The 17031-nt window shown below is 58.0% G+C and overlaps 1 protein-coding gene across 1 annotated transcript in view; it reads left to right on the top strand.

The window, feature by feature from the left end:
• Positions 1–465: 465 nt before the first annotated feature.
• FLI1 (Fli-1 proto-oncogene, ETS transcription factor) overlaps positions 466–17031 on the top strand; it is a gene marked incomplete in the record, with an annotated part of 82095 nt that continues 65529 nt past the window's right edge. The window contains 1 exon segment of the mRNA XM_027772699.1: positions 466–790. Within this exon segment, the coding sequence (XP_027628500.1) occupies positions 731–790 (60 nt within the window).

Genomic DNA, 17031 nt, shown 5'->3' with positions numbered 1-17031 from the left:
CTTGCGCAGTGGAGACGACTGTACATGGCCCTGCACGGGCCAGGGACAGGGCTGAGAGACACTGGGAGGAATAGGCAGCCTAGCTAGCCGGGCCGCCGTGCCCCCTCTCCCTGCCAGCCATGTCCGAGACAGTCGGCTCCCCAAATGCACCACAGAGTGCCAGCTTCCTCTGGGAGGCCCCGGTCGGCCTCCCCCACCTCCTCGGAAGCCTTTCGGGTGAGGCTCTGTCCTGGTTCTGTGCCAGCCCCGCTCCTCTTCCCTCGTCCCTCCCCCTGGACACTCGTCCATGCCCCCCTGCATCCTCACACCTTTCAGAGCACTAAGTCCACAGACACCTCCCACACCCAGTCGGGATCCCCTCCCCCACCGCCCCACCCGGCAGCTCAAGGCAGGTGCAGGAGCAGGAGGAAGGAGGGGTGGTAGGGAGGAGGGCCTGGGGGAAGACCCTCTGGGAGACTTGCCCTCGCCTGGCCCCACACTGCACGGAAGTCTGCAGGTGGGTCGCCGAGTGGCAGGGTGGAAAAGAGCGTTTCTCGAGGGCGCTGACTGGCCTGGCCACTTCCCGTCCCCGCCTCAGTGCCACAGCAAGGGCGGCTCCGGCCAGCACGAGGCAGAGCCCGAGTCACGTGGCGGGCCGCTGGGAGATGGCCTGTGGAGGAGAGGGCAGGTCCCCCACAGCCCAGGAAGCCTCCCAGCCTGGCCGGCACCTGCTGCCGCGGAGCTCACGGGCATGCGCAGTGAAGGGGACCCCCGTGGGCAGCGGTGCTACAAACGGGCAAAGGAAATGCAGGTGGGCGTGAGTGGCCGTCTCGGAGGGAAGCGAGGGAAGCCATGACGGCTGGGTGGGGCTGCAGAGAGAGCCTCGAGGAGGAAGTTCTGAGCGGAGGGCGGGGGGGCCAGGCTGAGGAGGAAGTGTGCTCCGGGGGAGGCGCTTGCGTCGGGGAAGGGCCACGCGGCCTGCAAGGGGCCCAGGGAGCCGTGCCCCTCGAGGCCCCCCAGGGCCGTCATCGGAAGCGTTTCCAGGAGGATGACCCATGCCCTGGTTGGAAGGGGCGTGAGAGAGCGGCAGGAGCATGGGTCGGGACCCAACATCTGGAAGGTTCCGATGGGTCAGTCCCACCTCTGAGAGCAGGCCCCTGAGGCTCGCCCCAGCTGTGAATGAAGAAACCGTTTCGTGAGCGCCGCTGAGCGCAGATAGCACAGGATGGCAGAGTGCCTCGCTGGGCGCCTGGCAATGGGGCTCCGGAATCGACAGCGGCCAGCGTGCCGTCATGGCCTGGAATAGACAGCTGCAGGGCACAGAGTACTGTCTAGACCCGCAGCGAGCTACAGCGAGGAGAGTCTGAGGAGGAAGAGGGGGAGGAGTCGGGGTGCACGGGTGCTGCTCCCAGTCAGTCAGGTGCCTTGGCCCCCTCTCTGTGTGACAGTCATAGAGACCTGGCAGGACTCAGGGCTGGGTCTGCAGTCACCGCGGGGGACAGAGCAGGTGGGTCCGCTCTGAGAGCCAGCCTGCTGCAGCCTGAGACTCCTGTCCGGACTGAGTCCCGCTGGATTTAGAAGCAGGCCATCGGCAGCGGGGGTGGCACATGCTCTGCTGCTAGTCCTCCGGGTCTGCGATGCCCGCCCATTTCTGTGGTGTAAACACTCCCTCCAAAGCCGGTTTCAAGCTACCACTGTGGTGTCACAGGGCGCAGAGTAGGAGGAGGTGCCCAGAACCTCCATGTCTGGTCCGGCATTCCGCTGCATACGGCAGCCCCACCCAGGGTCGCCTTGGCCCACCCCAGACAGGATGGGCACCCTGTGCCTGCAGAACTTGGCCACTGATTATTTATTTATTTATTTATTTATTTATTTATCCTATGAGCAAGAAAGAGAGAGTGCACACCTGCAACAGGGTCCCAGTGCTGCAGCCCACACCTAGCACCAGCCGGCCCTGTCATGGGCACATGCCTGCCCCAGTAATCAGACATCTCCGGATGCAAACCCGGAACCTTCCCATGGCTCAGCCTCCCTGAGGGCCACACTTCACCGCCGCTGCACCCCCATTTGGTCCTTTTTCTCCCCACGGGGTCTGCATACCAGGGCCCACCCCAGCCTCTGCCAGCCAGGGTCATGGGCACACACACACCCATCTGGCATGGACTGGAGACCGTAGGACCTAACCTGGGGCCTCCCGTGTGGCTAGTGTTGGCTCGTTTAAGTCGAGGGGCAGGAGTCGGAAAGGGAAGGCCAGGCCTCCTTGCTCTCTGTCTGGACTCCCTGGGCAGAAGCAGTGCTTCCCTGCCTGGCCTCACTTCCCCTCGGGCCAGTTCCACCCTGACTAGCACATTCGATTTCCTCATGAACGACATGGCCGCCCTGTGGGCCTTCAGCAGACTGCTCTGCTTTCAGGGACTCAGAGGTGCAACCTCATCCATGTGCCAGCGAGCTGACGCTGCCCCTCCCACTCATCCCTGTAAGCAGAAGCCCTGCCCAGCCATGTCCAGCACAGGTGGGCCCCAGGCAGTGCCCCAGCAGTTTCCCCGCTGGGTGGCAGGGGTCTGCCTTATCCTCAGCAAGTTCCTGGCAGAGGCTGGTGCAGAACCATGGGTCCAGGAGCCAAGAAGTCCTCGGCCGCCATGGGAGTGTCCTCTCGGGGCACAGGAGGACAGGGGCCGAGCTGACAGCTGTGCTGTAAGCATCTGGAATCCCAGTCCCTCGCTGCCTCCGGGCGCGCTCCGGGTTTGCATGAACGTTTTCTGGCTTCACTACCCAGGTACCGTGCCTCCTGGCAGTGGGTGCAGGCTCTGTTGGCGGGGCTTTGCCTTCTCCCTTCCACACACTAGCTTCTCCCCAACGCTCACGCCCAGAGTGCGTGTGGATGAGCCAGACCTGCTCCACCTATAGCAAAGCCTGTTAGCGTGGCAGTCAGAGCCCCATCGTGGGGCCCAGCAGCTTCTGAAGAGGGACTACCCCCGTAGCGTGGAAACAGATCACTTCTGCTCCCCGTTTACCTGGGGGACTGACTTACCTGAGCAGCGGGCGAGCCTGCCCTGCCTGCGTTACGCCACGGGATAAACAACACGGAAAACAAAACAATTGGGCCAGTCCCCTGGCCAGAGGGAGGGGCACAAGACGGGAGGAAGTCAACTCTCCAGCCACCGGGGCTCCAGCCTCCGAAACACAGCCTCCTGCCCCACCTCCTTTATTCAAGAAGTCAAGAGCCGCTTGAGATCTGCACAGCAGTGCCACAGCGGCCTTGCCAGCCTTAGCCCAGGAAGGGCTGGCCGAGCCCCTGGGTGTCTGAAAGACTGAACGGCGCGGGGTCTGTTGGACACCCGCAGTTGTACCCCAAAGTGTCCGAGGGCAGCGCAGAGGCAGCCCAAAGAGAAAGGTGGGGAAGCACTAACAGCACTCCAGGAAGTGAGCTTATCGTGTTCATAAACAGTATGGCTCCTTTCAGGTGTCCTGATTTATCTCACAGGAGGGAGACCTGCTGGCACCTCTTCTCCAGGGGCTCGGAGTTGGGCAGGATCTGCCGTGAGTGTGGGAGCTCAGAGAAACGTCTTGTCTCAGGCATGCAGGCTGCAGGCTCTACCCGCCCCATGTGTTCGGCCTGGAGCACTGAGGCTGAACGAGGACTTGGAGCTCCGGACAGGGAGGCGGACAGGTGGGGAGGAGAGGATCCCCTGAAGGGCGTGAGGTCTGTGGGGCTTCCCAGGGCAAGCCCAGTCCACGGCTCAGCACAGCTCGAACCCTTCGCTCAGCAAGGGAGCTGGGGCCCCTTCGCCACCCTGCACCAAGTGTGTGTGGCGGCAAAGCAGCAGCACGAGCTGGGCTCTCAGAACCAGCCTGGAAGAATGCGTCCCCAGAACCCAGGGAACGGCGAGGATGGGAAACAATGCTCGTGCTCCAGAGTGTGGGACAAGGCTAAAGGGACGGTGCTTCTTCTCAAAATGCATTCTACAACTCGACTGTCTTTCTGGGATAGGAAGGGCTGAGAACATGAGGCACCACATTCGCTGGTCAGCCCTGAGGTGTGGGGCACCCTGGAGGATGGTGTGGACAGTTCTAAGCCTGAAGCTTTTCTCCTCTCAGAACACGGACTTCAGCCAGTCAACTTAGCGTTGTTTCAGGACATAGAAAAGCTGACGGTTTTGAAAGCAGGGTCTTTATTCCAAAGGGTTCTTTCTGCTATCAAGTCCCACTCCAGTTTTCAGAGTCCTGCCAGCCCGACTGTGACTACCATGCGTCGTGCCTGTGTTAGGTAGGTGCTGAGCTAAAACCTGTATCTGGGGCCAGTCGGTAGTGCAGTGGTTAAGGCAGCTAGATCCCACATAGTCGACTGTGTGGTTCAAGTCCTGGGCCCAGAGACTTGAGAAACACACGTGTGTGTGTGTGTGTGTGTGTGTGCATGCCCAAAATGCCAAGAGGAGAATGGAGGACTGATTGCAATGTGGTCGTCCACCTGGGCGGTGCTTCCTCACTCTCCTCTCTGTCTCTCTGCAGTGAGCGCAATGCCCCCTGGTAAAACTGAAGAAACAGCCATACTTACATTTCCTCTTTCAGCCCTCCCTACCACTTCGTCCCCTGTCCCAGACGAGAACCCAGGCATCTGGAGTGCTCCTGATTTGCCCAAGGTCCCTAGCATGCGTTTGTGGGTCAGAGCCCATCTGCCCACTGTGGCTGGCCTGCTCCCGTAGTCCCACGCTCCTGGCACGCGATTCCAGACTTGCTCAGCAGAGCAAGGCGCTGGGCACAGAGCACATGGCACTGCCAAGGCCGGGGCCAGCGTCCAGAACATGCGTTCTTGTCTAGACCGCTGACGAGCAGCCGGCACTCAAGAAAACCACCCCCAACGCAGTCAAGAGAGCTCGGCTCTCAGGGTGGGCTTGGGATGGAGCTGGCTTGCGTTTCCTTTGGATGGCTCCTGTTAGAGGCGGGAGGCGGGCTATAGTGTGGGTCTCTGCAAACCCTGACACCAGGCCCTTTTCTAATGGCTCTTCTTCTGCTAGGCTCCTGGGGGCACTAGACCAAGGGCCGTGTGCCAAATAAGCTGCTGAGGGTTGTGTTTCTTTATCTGCAGGGAAGTGGAACAGGGGAGCCAAGTCTAATTAATGAATTTCAGGGGAAGCTCATCTGTGGAATGAATGATTCTCCCAGAAGGACTCTGTTTAAGGCTCACGGAAATCCTGCTTTTCCTCTACACCATTTCCATCCTTTCTGAGCCTTTGCTGAAGGTATCCAGAAATCTGGTGGAAAAGAACATGCACTGGCCTTGGGAAGGCACAATGTCCGTCTTCCTTCTCGGGCCGGGAGACCGATTTTACACATGTCCCTGTCTTCTCCCAGTGAAAAGTTCACAGTAACCGTGCAAAGTAGCACCTTCAGACGACTCGCGGGGCTGTATATACCACCTGGGCCATTTCCTGTTGCTCTCACAGCTTGTAGGGCTTGAAGGGAGAGCAGAGCTGTGACCAGAAGCCACATGGGGACATGTACATTCCCCGTGCCCACTTCTTCCTGTCCGCTAGAGACCAGGCTGGACTCGCTGCCTGGGGGAGCCCTGAGTGTTGGGGTGGGTGCAGCGTGCTCTCATGCCCACTGGCCCGGCTGTCCGATTGCAGCTAGATGGTGAGAAAGCGCGAGCGAGCCAGCGTGTGTCTAACGGTCTGCTTGTGTAACTTGTGCACCACAAAACAAGAGGTCAAGTAGGAAAAAGTGGTTAACAACCAGGTGGCCCTCTTTTCTGTTAAAGGGGCAATGTCTGAAAAAAAAAAAAAAAGTCCTCAGAGAAGTTGTCTGAACACTCATTTGGCAAAACTGAAAGTTTGCAGCCCTGTGCTGGAAACCCGGGGTGCTAGAAACAGTCATCGTGGCTTGAGCTGTAGTCTCGCCTGTCATCTCGGGGTTTCAGAATGCTTAGGTAGGCATCTCCCAGTGCAGCTGTGGAGGAGAGGAGGCGAGGAGAGTGGGCTCCACCTTCCTAAGTAACGAAGGCTCTGAAACTCATGGAAAACCTACAGCGTGTCAGAGAGATGAGAATACAGTTGATTAGCACCCTCCGTCTCCAGCACTTGGGCCAGGGACCACCAGCCCGGGTCTGCACTCCTGACTTCTTATTTAGGAGAGCTAAAGTACAGCCCTGCGTGTTTAAAAGCTTTTCAGGAACTGATGTGTGGGTAGAACCCCCGTGAGCCTAGCTCCTCTGGCCCTCCCGCTCTGTATGAATTGCCAAATAAGAGCTTTGTAATCATGCATGAGACACACAGTTCCGGAGCCGCTCCGTCTGCCTGGCACCGTGGGGAGCCCCTGCGCTCACAGCTGCAGGCGCTGAACGCCTGTCAGTCCGAGGGGTTGACTCCGCACGTGAATACAAGCCTGTGAGTGTGGTGTGCACCTTGAAGGAGGAGGAGGACTCTGAGAGAGTTATGGCAGGGTCATTCAGATCGAAGTTTGAGGAAAACCCCTCTGAAGATGAGACAAGTACACCTAAGTGGTTAGGATGGGAGGAAGGGATACGCTTCACCACTTCCAGCGCAGAACCAGAGCACGTTACGATTCTAAGAAACAGCTAGTTCCCAGAAATGCAAAAGAAACATACATGATCTCTTCAGCTTGCAAAGCCTTTGTCTTGTCCAGAGCACGGCACTTGTTCTCACAATAATTTGAAAAGAAAATAAGGCCCAGCCTGGTGGCACAGTCAGCTGCACACTGAACTGCCATGCTGGAAGCAAGATGACCAACCAAGGGTTCAGGTCCCCACACTGGCCTGAAAACACACCAGACGCGTGTGTGTCCACGACCCTGAGGAGCTAGAGGGCTGGGGAAGGGGTTGGCAGCTTGGTAAGACGCTGTGCTTCTCTCTCTCTCCCTTGCACGTGTGTGTGCTATCATGAAGACAGTTTTTAAAAGAAAAATGAGGCTTAGGGAGGCTTTCAATGGCCTGTAGTAACGTTCTGTGAAAGCATCTCATGGCTTCCGAGGTGCGTCTGAGGGCCACTCAGAGGTGCTTTCTGAAGACAGATGAGAGTGGGAAGTCTGAACAGACTTGCACAGGTCTCTTCTCTTGTCTCGGGACCCGTCGGAGCACAAAGGGACTTCCAAAAGTTCCTGGGATGTGGATTTAAAGTATGAGTTTATCTCGGTGCGAAACGGTTTGGAAATCCATGCAGTTTCTGCGTAATGTGCATTCCCTGAGCTTCCTGGAGACCCTGCCCCCGGCGCTCCATGGGAGGAGGGGAAGTGATGCAGGCTGGCATTTTCAAAGCAGATGTGATGGGAAGCAGCTTTTCCACTGGCACGAACACTGGGCGAGTGGAAGAGTGCTGGCTCTTTGGCTTCAGCTCTGGAAGGTCTAATTCCCTAGCTCAGGAATGGTGCCGGGAAGCTTCCGCTGGGATCAAGCCTTCCAGTGGCTGGGATGCTGCAGGTCCGGCAGCAGCCTTTGAGAAGAGCTGGCAGGACCCCGATCCAGGAGCGTCTCGGCTGCTCTGCGCATTTCTGTCGAGCAAGCTCACTGTGTTCCTTTTAACCTGGGCTGTGCTGGGTGAGCCCCACCAGGTTACTGGGGCAGGATAGATGCTGTTAATAGGCAAAGGGAGCCAGGAGCAGCCGGCCAGGAGGGCTGGGCACTGTGGGTGGCCCACAGTGAGCCAAGGCTGCACTGGCCATTGGCACCAGACTGACAGGAGCATGGGGTAGTGTGGGGATGCTGTGCAGTGGGGGCCCCTGAAGCTGCACAGATAGGGCCCAGCAGAGCCCCTTGTCCTGCCTTTGTCTGTCTAGTTAGCCACATCTCTTTGGTCACCTCCTTTCCTTACAAACAGAACAAAGGTCCCCAGAAATCCTCATCTCGATGCATTCGTATGCCCAGAAGCTCACGTTTTCCACCTGCCCCAGTCATGGTCTCCCAGCATGAAACAGGCTCAAAAACGGACTTTTCAGAGAGAAGTCAGCGCACCCACAAGCTTCTCCTATCTGGGTTGCCATCAGCCCAATGAGGAGAGGGCTGACAGAGCACATGATGGCGACGTGGTGGTTGCGCCGAGATGCGAGGGTGCACATGACTGCTGCCTGGGTATCAAACACAGCCCCACGGCCACCGACTGGGGCGACCTCTGCAGCCTCACCTGGACACAGCTCCTTCCTTCCCAGCGCCGCCAGGATGTTTGGGGATGGTTGTGCTGTGCAGCCAATGCGACATCACAGCCAGACCCTCAGGGGCCCTAAGGGGAACCCCGTACCTGTTTGCATTACGCCACCCCCGGCCACCACCCGCCAGATCCTCACCTCTAGGGAGGCACCACTCTGCTTCACGCCCCAAACGGGTGGCAGCTCTGGCCTCCACATACACAGACTCACACCGCGTCTTCCGGTCGGCTCCCTCCAGCTTTCAGGATCCGCGTGCTGCTGCCTCTATCCTGCTCCGCTTTACTCCCTTCACAATGGATCACAGTTACCCGGTCATCACTCGGGGACGCTGGGTTGTTTCCACTTTTTCACTCTTACGATGTGGCTGCAGCTGCGAGCGTTTGTGGTCAGCTTCCTGTGAGGGTGTGTTTTCCTTTCTCTTGGGCACACACCTGGGGATTGGATTGCCAGGTCATGGTAGCTCTAGTGTCACCTTTTGGGGAACTGTCAGACTTTTCCAAGTCAACAGCTTCACCACTTGACAGTCCCACTAGCGGTGTGAGGGGAGACTCCAATTTCTCACAGAAAACATTCTCCAAACCATTTGCCAGAGATTCGGCTTGGTGAAAAGATACCAGCCTGGGGGAACCAGTAGTTAGCGTAATGGCTATGTCGCTGGCCTCCCACGTAGCCGACTGCGGTTCGCGTCCCGGACCCAGTGGCTTAAAACTCACGCAGGGCGCATGTGCATGCATGCCCAAGATCCCAGGAGGAGAATGGAGGAGAAGGGATTGCAGCGTGACCATCCCCCATCCCCCCTGGGGGGTGATTTCTCACTTTCTGTCTCTCTGTCTGTCTCTCTCTGTCTGGTGAGCACACGCACCCTATAGCAAAAACCTCTCCAAAAAAAAAAAAAAAAAAAAAAAAAAAAAAAAAATAGATACCAGGCTGGCAGGGGTGGGTGGGAGGAGCTGTGGGGAGATCTAGAGAGGAAACCGTGTGGGCAAAGAACGTTCTCCTGCACCCAGAGGTGCCCTCGGAGCTCTAGCAGAGGCCTGGCCTTGCAGGCTGAGACAGGGCGGAGGCAGGGCTCAGTGCGGCGTGACAGACGCACACGGGGACACCTGGTTGGACCAGGCAGAAGCAGAGGGTGGGGGCAGAGGGCATGCAGTGAAAATCCTGGTGCTCTCCAGGCTGATCCCCACGGGGCCCCCGTTCACATCTGGAGACCTCCCTGTGCCACGCTGGCCGAGGCTGGGGCAGGCTGGGGCACCAAGACCCCGTCGGGTGGTGTTTCTCTGCCTCTCTTCCTTGCTTCACTCATAGAAGAAATAAGTTTTAAAAATATGTAAAGTGACGGGCTCTGGCTGAAACCAGGGTGAGAGGAAGGGAAGGAAACCACGTTTCTGCGAGGTTATGCTCCGTTTCTACGACTAACTGCAAGTGGGACACGTCGGTCCCGGCGACCCTCGCTCTCCCTGCGGTGTGTTTGCTTGGCTTGCAGTCGTGCCCTGGCTGGCGGTCACTCGCTCTTGGTGGCTAGTTTCACTTCCTGGTTCTGAGAAAATGGCAGCAGGGCCTGTCGCTCAGGCATTACTGCCCCTGAAGGACGTGAGCAGCATGAAACGGCAGAGCCCAGCCGCCAGCCCCAGCCCCGCTGTGTCCGGTGCAAACTGCCCATCAACAGAGGTCACTGGACCCCTGCGGAGCCCGCTGCAAGCTCCACCGGTAAGCAGTGGCGAGAAGGACCTTGCCTTAGACCTGCCTGTGATCTACCCGAGAGGCAAGATCAAACGGCAGAGAGAACAGCATCGCAGAGCAGTACATGTGCGTCTGCCGCAGCGTCTGCGGGCAGAACTCAGACGAGAAGGGCTGGAGTCCCGAGTCCGGAGGACTGGCTCACCCTCTCCCACTACTGGAAGGTGCGTGTTCTGCCGCTCCCACCCGAGGAGGGAAGGAGGGAGACAGACAGTCAGGGTGCCCGCCCAGCCCAGGAGTGGGGCTGGCCCTAGATGAGTGTTAATGGAGACTTGCTAATGTGATCATGGAGACTGGCATGGCTGGCCCGTGTGCGGTTCGGAACATTCGAGTGACCTTGCCATCTCCAGGGTGTGGAGGCAGCCCAGAAAGTGACGCCCTTCCTAAGACACCACGTGGGCTCATGCCCGGGAGCTGCGTGGGAGAGGAGAGCTCTGTGGCAGAGATGTGCGACTCCGGAGAGGCCAGTGTGGGGTGGGGACGTCGGCATGGCCATCTCTAGATAAGATAAGCAGGACACACAGCAACTCCGTGTGGCCCGAGCTTTCCCGGGTGGCAGAGTGAGCCAGAGTTTGGAGGCTGCATTGCGATGTTTTAGGAACTTCCAAGGCCCCCTCCACTTGCCCCCCGCCCCATGCCAAACTTCCTTGGCCGTTCGTGTGGACCTGCGATCAGAAAGCAGCATACGAACAAGGAACTTTCCAAACCCCTCCAAAGCCCTCGTGCGCTGGTCTGAGAAGGCATAAAATCCAATTTGGGAGGGAGGGAACTTTGAAAGGACAGGACAAAGGACGGCTGAGACCAGCAGCTGGAGTCAGGGTGTGGCCAGCCCTGAACTTTCCTAATACTGAGGCCTCCCTGTGGCCTCCCAAGGCCAAGGACCATCTTCAGGCAGAGGACCCTTGGACGTCTTGGATGAGGGCAGCACTGAGACGCTCCTGTTTAAACCCCTCACCCAACCGCTGAGCAGGAAATGAAGCTACCAGAGCTGAACCAGCCCCGCCCCCGAGGTCCCCACCCGCTCAGCCCCACTACATGCGTTCTCTCTGCTTTCTGTTCTGGGGAGCTGTGCATGCTCATTTCAGGTGTGCAGGGCAACCAGAGAGCGTTAGGAAAGAGGAGCAGGGTAGTTCCTCCGCTCTGGAACCTTCTGGAAGCTCGCACCCAGGAACTCCCAGTCGTGAGCATGTGCCTCGTGACCGTCCACTGCTGCTGTCGGCAATACTTCGGCTTCTGCAACCCTCAAGGTCTCCCAGCACTAGCAGCAGGCCTGCCATACTCGCAGTTTTAACTGGCAGCTTGACACTCTTCTGAGTCAGTCTGTCACTCGAGCAACTTTGGTTGAGAATTTAGGAACCCAGAGAGATTTCTTGTGACACACCCGTTCAGACACACCCAGAAAATGCCAGGGATAGATAAAACTTGTCACCAGGGCTGAAACCTCTCAAAACAAAACCCTGAGGCTGACACTGCTTACAACGTGGTTGTTGATTGCTGTCCCAAAGCAATGCTCAGCAAACGTTGTGCGTATGATCGGTGGGAAACCATTTTCAGATTCCAGAAAAGAGAGCTCCACCTTGTCTGTGTGTATACTTTGCTGTAATCATATTTGCATAAGTTAAATATTGAAAGTGTCATTTTTAGCAGTTTTCAAAATGCTTTGCAATTTGTGGGTGTGTGTGTGTGTGCAGGTGCGGGGGCCAGGAGCAAGACAAGACCCCTCGTCAATGGGGCTAGGGCCCTGACTCAGCACCCAGCCCGGCCCCTGGTCTGTGCCCGAGAGGAAGCACCCTCTACCAACCAGCGGCCACGCTCAGCCTCTCCTCCAACCCCCACGAACCATTTCAAAAGGATATATAGGCTTATGGGAAAGAGCTCCAGAGATGTTTTTCTGTGGTAGATTTTATTTTTTAGGGGTTTTTTTTCCTCCCATGAATAAGAGAAACAGAGACATGGAACTAGAACCCCCAACAGAGTCTTTGCGGAGATCCTAGCTCTAAACTAGCTCTGAACTCCAGCCTGCCCTGGACCGTGGCGTGTACACACTTGGCCTTCCCAGGGAGACCTCCAGGTGCGAACCTGGAGCCCCTGTGTGGGGCAGCCGCACCGTCTGGCCCTTCCGGGGCAGAGGTAACTTTCCGTGGTCAGGGAGTTCTGGAGGCCTGCTCCAAGTGCGGAATGCTGCTAGCCACATGGAGATAACTGTGCCTCTCAGCAGGAGCTGGGGATGGGGAGGACCCCGGGGCCTGCATGGCTCCCTCCCTCATCTGTAAAATGAGTACGCCATAGGACTCACCTTGTGGCATGACTGTCAGGACTAGGAGTTGACAGAAAAACAAAACATGAAGCGTTTCGAGTTTTTCCGTAAATGTGACTGTGCCGTAGACTCACATGAGCAAGCGTCCTGCCTCTCTGATGGCCTCTGCCACCCTGGTGCACGCAGGCTGCATCACGGCAACCTCTCTAAGCCAGTGGCGTCTAGAACCTTTGGCAAGAATCCGGCATCACTCCGTCTCCACACAATAAAGTCATATGTGGGCAAGACAGTCTTTTTTCTCCCCATCTTTAAAAATCAAGTTTTAGTGAAATAAGTAACATGTGAATATGTTCTTGTGAAATGATCCAGAGATGGGGCCAGCAGATGGCGTAGCAGTTACATTGCTGGACTTTCACATGGCCCACCACAGTTCGAGTCCAGGACCTGGTGGCTTAAAACTCAGGCCCAGCATGCGTGTGTGTGCGTGCTCAAGATCTTGGGCAAAGAATGGAAGGGAAGGGATTGTGGCATGGCCAGCACCCCGGGGAGTGATTTCTTACTCTCTCTCATTGTCTATGTCTCTCTCTCTCTCCCTAAAGCAAAAACCTCTTCAAAATAAAACCCCAAAACCCAGAGATCAGGTGAAATCCCCCTTGCCCCACTACACCGCACAAACTCACGCCCACCCTGAGAGACCACTGAGGGGCACCGAGGTTCCTAAGATAGCCCATGGGAAAGTGAGTCGCGGTCCTCAGGACACTCTGGGTGGCTGGGCCCGGTGACTTTTGCTCTGTTACCCCGTGTGAGGTTTCTGCAGAAGGCTTACTTCCAACTGCAGGAGGGTGCCCGGGGCCGTGACACGCCAGCATCGAGGGCTCGGCCGTTGGGGCAGGACCGCTGCACTGAACCTGTGCGGAGGTGACCAACTGCCTTCATAGACGGCCTTGGCCATCAGAGTGTTACGGCACCCCCTAAGCCCGCCGGACCGGAGCTGGGAGGGTGGGCGCACATGAGATGTGTCATGGCTTTCCATCCTAATGGGCATGGCCACCGATCTTCCCGGGCCGTGCTGGAGGACAGTTCTTCAACAGTCACGGGGGAGCAGGCCCCCTCCGAGCTGCACACCCTCCCCACCATCCTGCCTTCGTGCCACCTCCCTCACTGTCTAGAGGAAAACAAACCCGGAGAAGTAAATGCTCAAGACCCCAAAGTGGGTCAGGGGTCTCTGGCCTCTCTGGTCTCCAGACCCTCTGACCTCTGCCTTTCCCACTCTCCACCATGAGTTCAGCGTCTGCTTCTTGCTAATAACCCATGCTAAGAAATAAGGTGACAGTGCAGACATCCAGGACAGCCAGAGGCCGGCCACCGTCCCCTCATGCATTGGTGATGCACCGCTCAGAGCCCCCTGCCCGACTCCATCCATGTCCCCCACGCTTCCAAATGCTTGCAGTGGAGTGCCCAGGTTCCAGGCTACTCCGATTTCTGGGTATCTTCTAGCTGCTTGACCTCAGGTAGGATAGACAGAATGGGCCCCGGTTTTACAGCCAGACAGCTGGCATGTGCTCCTGGCACCCCACTTCCTGCTGGCCTGTCCTACCCTCCCAGAGACATGTCACGAGACGGGGACACGATGCCCATGGAAGTATGTTGGGAAGGAAGGTGCCGTGTGCAGAGGCCCCTTCCTTGCGTTTTTGGTCCGGGACTGGGGTTTCCTCCACTGATGTCAAGCCCCAGAGTGGAATGAAGCAAAGGCCCAGGCTGTGTTTCTGTGCTGGAGTCCCCTGGGGTGCCGTGCCGTGCTGGGTCACCCAGCGTGTAAACTGAGACAGAACAAGGCCAGAAGGAGAGGACGCAGCACGATGCTGCTTGGTTTGCATTTTCCCTTGTTTTCTGACTAGCGTCTCTCTGGCCTAGGAGTGCAGAGGACCTCAGAAGACTGTGCTGGCTTCAGATAGGCCCAGCCTGATGGTTATCAGCGCTTATCTCCTGCAACTCACTCTCTGGAGGCTTCAAAGACAGGAGAGGCTCAGCCTCACTGGGGGGCAGGGTGACGAGAGTTGCAGGTAGGACCCAGGAGACCTGCCCTGTCTTCAGGATCTCGCTGGGGTCCCCGTTCCTCCCACGCAAAGCAGGAAGTGGGGTTTACCCTTTTGGGATGGGCCTTGAGCAGAGGGAGCAGAAGAAAAGACGTGTCCCCAGTCGGCCTCAGAGGCTGAGAGCTAGGTAAAGGCGGGAGGGGGCAGGCACCTGGCCCACCCCAGTCCTCAATCCACCGGAAAAGCCAGGGCACCCTCGGGGGGCCTGGTGATGCCCAGTCAACTCCGGCTCGCCCCCTGCCACAGGGCTCCGCCCAGTGCTCTGACCCAGCGAGTGCTGGCAGGGAGTGGGACGTGAGGGGCGGGGGAGGGGAGCCAGCGTTTTATTAGGCTGTTGAATTTGATTTATTAGGGGGGAAAAACCCCTCGCTTGCTTGCCACACAGTTATTCTCAAAGTTAAAACTCTATTTTACTTTGAAAAAAAAAAAAATGGTGAAAGTGCCGGCGGTTATGAATGGAGCTCTTTGTTACCCTCCAGATCGGGAAGACAGACTGTTTGGTTCACGTCCGTGCACTAGCAGAGGGAGTGCAGGCCTGGGAGGCAGATGTGGCTTTAATTGCATGGAAATATTAGAGGATTGTTGAGCCATTTTGACAGGACTTCCCTCCTGCTGCAGGAGCGGAGGGCCACATCTGAGCCGCGTCAGGCCTGGCCAGACCCTCCGCTAGGCCTCTCGTCCCACGTGCAAGGGACACATGGGCCTTGATCCACTGACTTGATAGGAGAAGGGGTAGATGCCTGCTTGTCACCAACCTGTCCCCCACATCTGAGTCTCGAAGTGCAGAGCGCATTGCCCAAGAATCCTCCACCCGCTGTGGGCTCGGGTGAGAAGCTGCCTGGTGGCGGAAGTCCGAGGGCAGGCTCGTGCGTGTGTGCGGCCAAACGCCCTCGCCTGGCCTTCGGAGTGAGCCGTGTGCTCCATAAAGCTCTCAGGAGACCCACGCAGGCCCGGACAAGGGACTCTGTCGTTAAAAACTGTGGTGTCGAGGGACCCCCGCGCCCTTACTGCCTTCTTCCCCTTGGTCGACACGGATGTTGAGGACAGCCCCACCCACGTGGTCACCCTCCACCCACCCGGCCGGCCTGGGGACAGCACCAGCTAGTGAGCTCCTACCTGTCCCCGCTCCCTGGCGGCTTCTCTGTGCTTAGCTAGTGTGCGTATGTGTATTTCAGAGGTCTCTGCCCTAGGGCACATGTGATCCCGAGAAAGACGGTGAGAGGAAAGTGAGAAATACCTCCCGGGGGGATGGCCATGCCACAGTCTCTTCTCCATTCTCCTCCTGAGACCTTGGCATGCACATGCACACGCCTAGCATGATTTTCAAGCCACCGCGTCCAGGACTCGAACTGCAGTCAGCCAAGTGGGAGTCCAGCGACGTAACTGGTATGCCATCTGCTGGCCCCGAGAGTGCGTGTATTTTAACATGAGCCCAAATTCAACATAATCAGGAGGGCTAATTTTCTGGGAAGGGCAGGGAAGGACCTTCAAACTAGTTGAGCAGTTCCTCTGGCTGTGAGTGTAAGCGTGCTGCAGAGGAGTGTTCCACCACTAGACGGGACCCGCGGAGGGCAGAAGTGCAGCGGGCTCCTACCAGCTCATCCTCCTGCAGGGTGCTGAAGGGCCCAAAGCATCCTACCATTTAGAGGCTGCTCCTTGGAGTTGGGGTGGCGGCTGGTTAGTTAGGTGACAACTGGGCCACAGCCTGGGAGGGGCAGGGACCAGGTGCCCAGGAGGGAAGGTGGAGGCAGAGAGAAGATGCAGAGTGAACAGCAAGGACATGACTCCAGGCAAGTGTCCTCATTGCTCAGAAGGAAAGGGAGAAGGACTGCAGGCGTGGCTGGCACAACGCGCCCCCCGGCTGCTCTGCCATGGGCTCCACAGCTGGGAGGCACCAGAGATGGGTTAAGAGGCCACGGACCCTGGGCTGCGAGCTCTGGCCTGCCCTCCAGCCCACAGCACAGTCACTCAATCCACTCAGCCTTGGGGCTCCAGGGCCGAGCCACAGCCCAGTCTGGGTGCAGGGGCTCCTTACCGCGGGGTCTGAGGATGAGTTCAGGGGGCGCTGAGCTCTTACCCACGGGGCAGTGCCTCACACACACGCCTGCCTTCCACCAGGGCAGTCTCCCTGCTGGACTCCTTCCTGGTGCGGGGCTGGGATGGGATCTCACCTGACGTCCCTGCTGTTAATGAACAGGAAAGTCCCTTGGTCAATGAAGTGACAAGGCCCTGCCCCTTGACTACGTTCCGCTCAGTTCGCTGCCCCCTCTGAAACTCCCCTCAGCTGGCAGGGTGCGGCCTCACCCGTATCCTGCCACCCCATGAAAAGGCAATGGATTTGTAGCTCCGTGGCTTTCTGTTCGAGTGGTTTTGTTTATTTCTTCCATAAGTGAGCCAGGCAGAGAGAGACAGAGACCACACCCCCAGGAGGACCCAGACACCTGACCCAGGGGCACTCACGCTCAGGAGCAGCCTGGCTGAGAACCCAGACCCTCCCCACGCGGCTCAGCCTTGCAGGCATGGCGCTGGTGCGGTGTCGCCCCCCGCCCATGGCTTTCTGAGGGGCTGCTCTGGGGTGGCCGGGAAGCCTCTGCTGAGCGTCTCCAGCCAGCATCGAGGATGCACCGCCCCGATTTGTAAGTGCTCACGCTGTCCAGAGCGTCGAGGCCCTCGCTCCTGTCTGGTGTAACCCTCAGAAACCGTGACCCCGATTCCCAGGTCCCCCTCATGCCCGTCGTCCCCACCTGTGAGCACAGCCTGTGGAACAAGCGGGTCGGCAGCGGCTGGGTGGCCGGCGAACGGTGCGCG

The sequence above is a fragment of the Tupaia chinensis genome, unplaced genomic scaffold (genome assembly GCF_000334495.1).
Source record: "Tupaia chinensis unplaced genomic scaffold, TupChi_1.0 Scaffold000292_1, whole genome shotgun sequence".
In the NCBI taxonomy this organism is placed as follows: domain Eukaryota; kingdom Metazoa; phylum Chordata; class Mammalia; order Scandentia; family Tupaiidae; genus Tupaia; species Tupaia belangeri.
The sequence above is the reverse complement of the archived record's forward strand: the minus strand, read 5'-3'. Positions and strand labels throughout refer to the sequence as shown.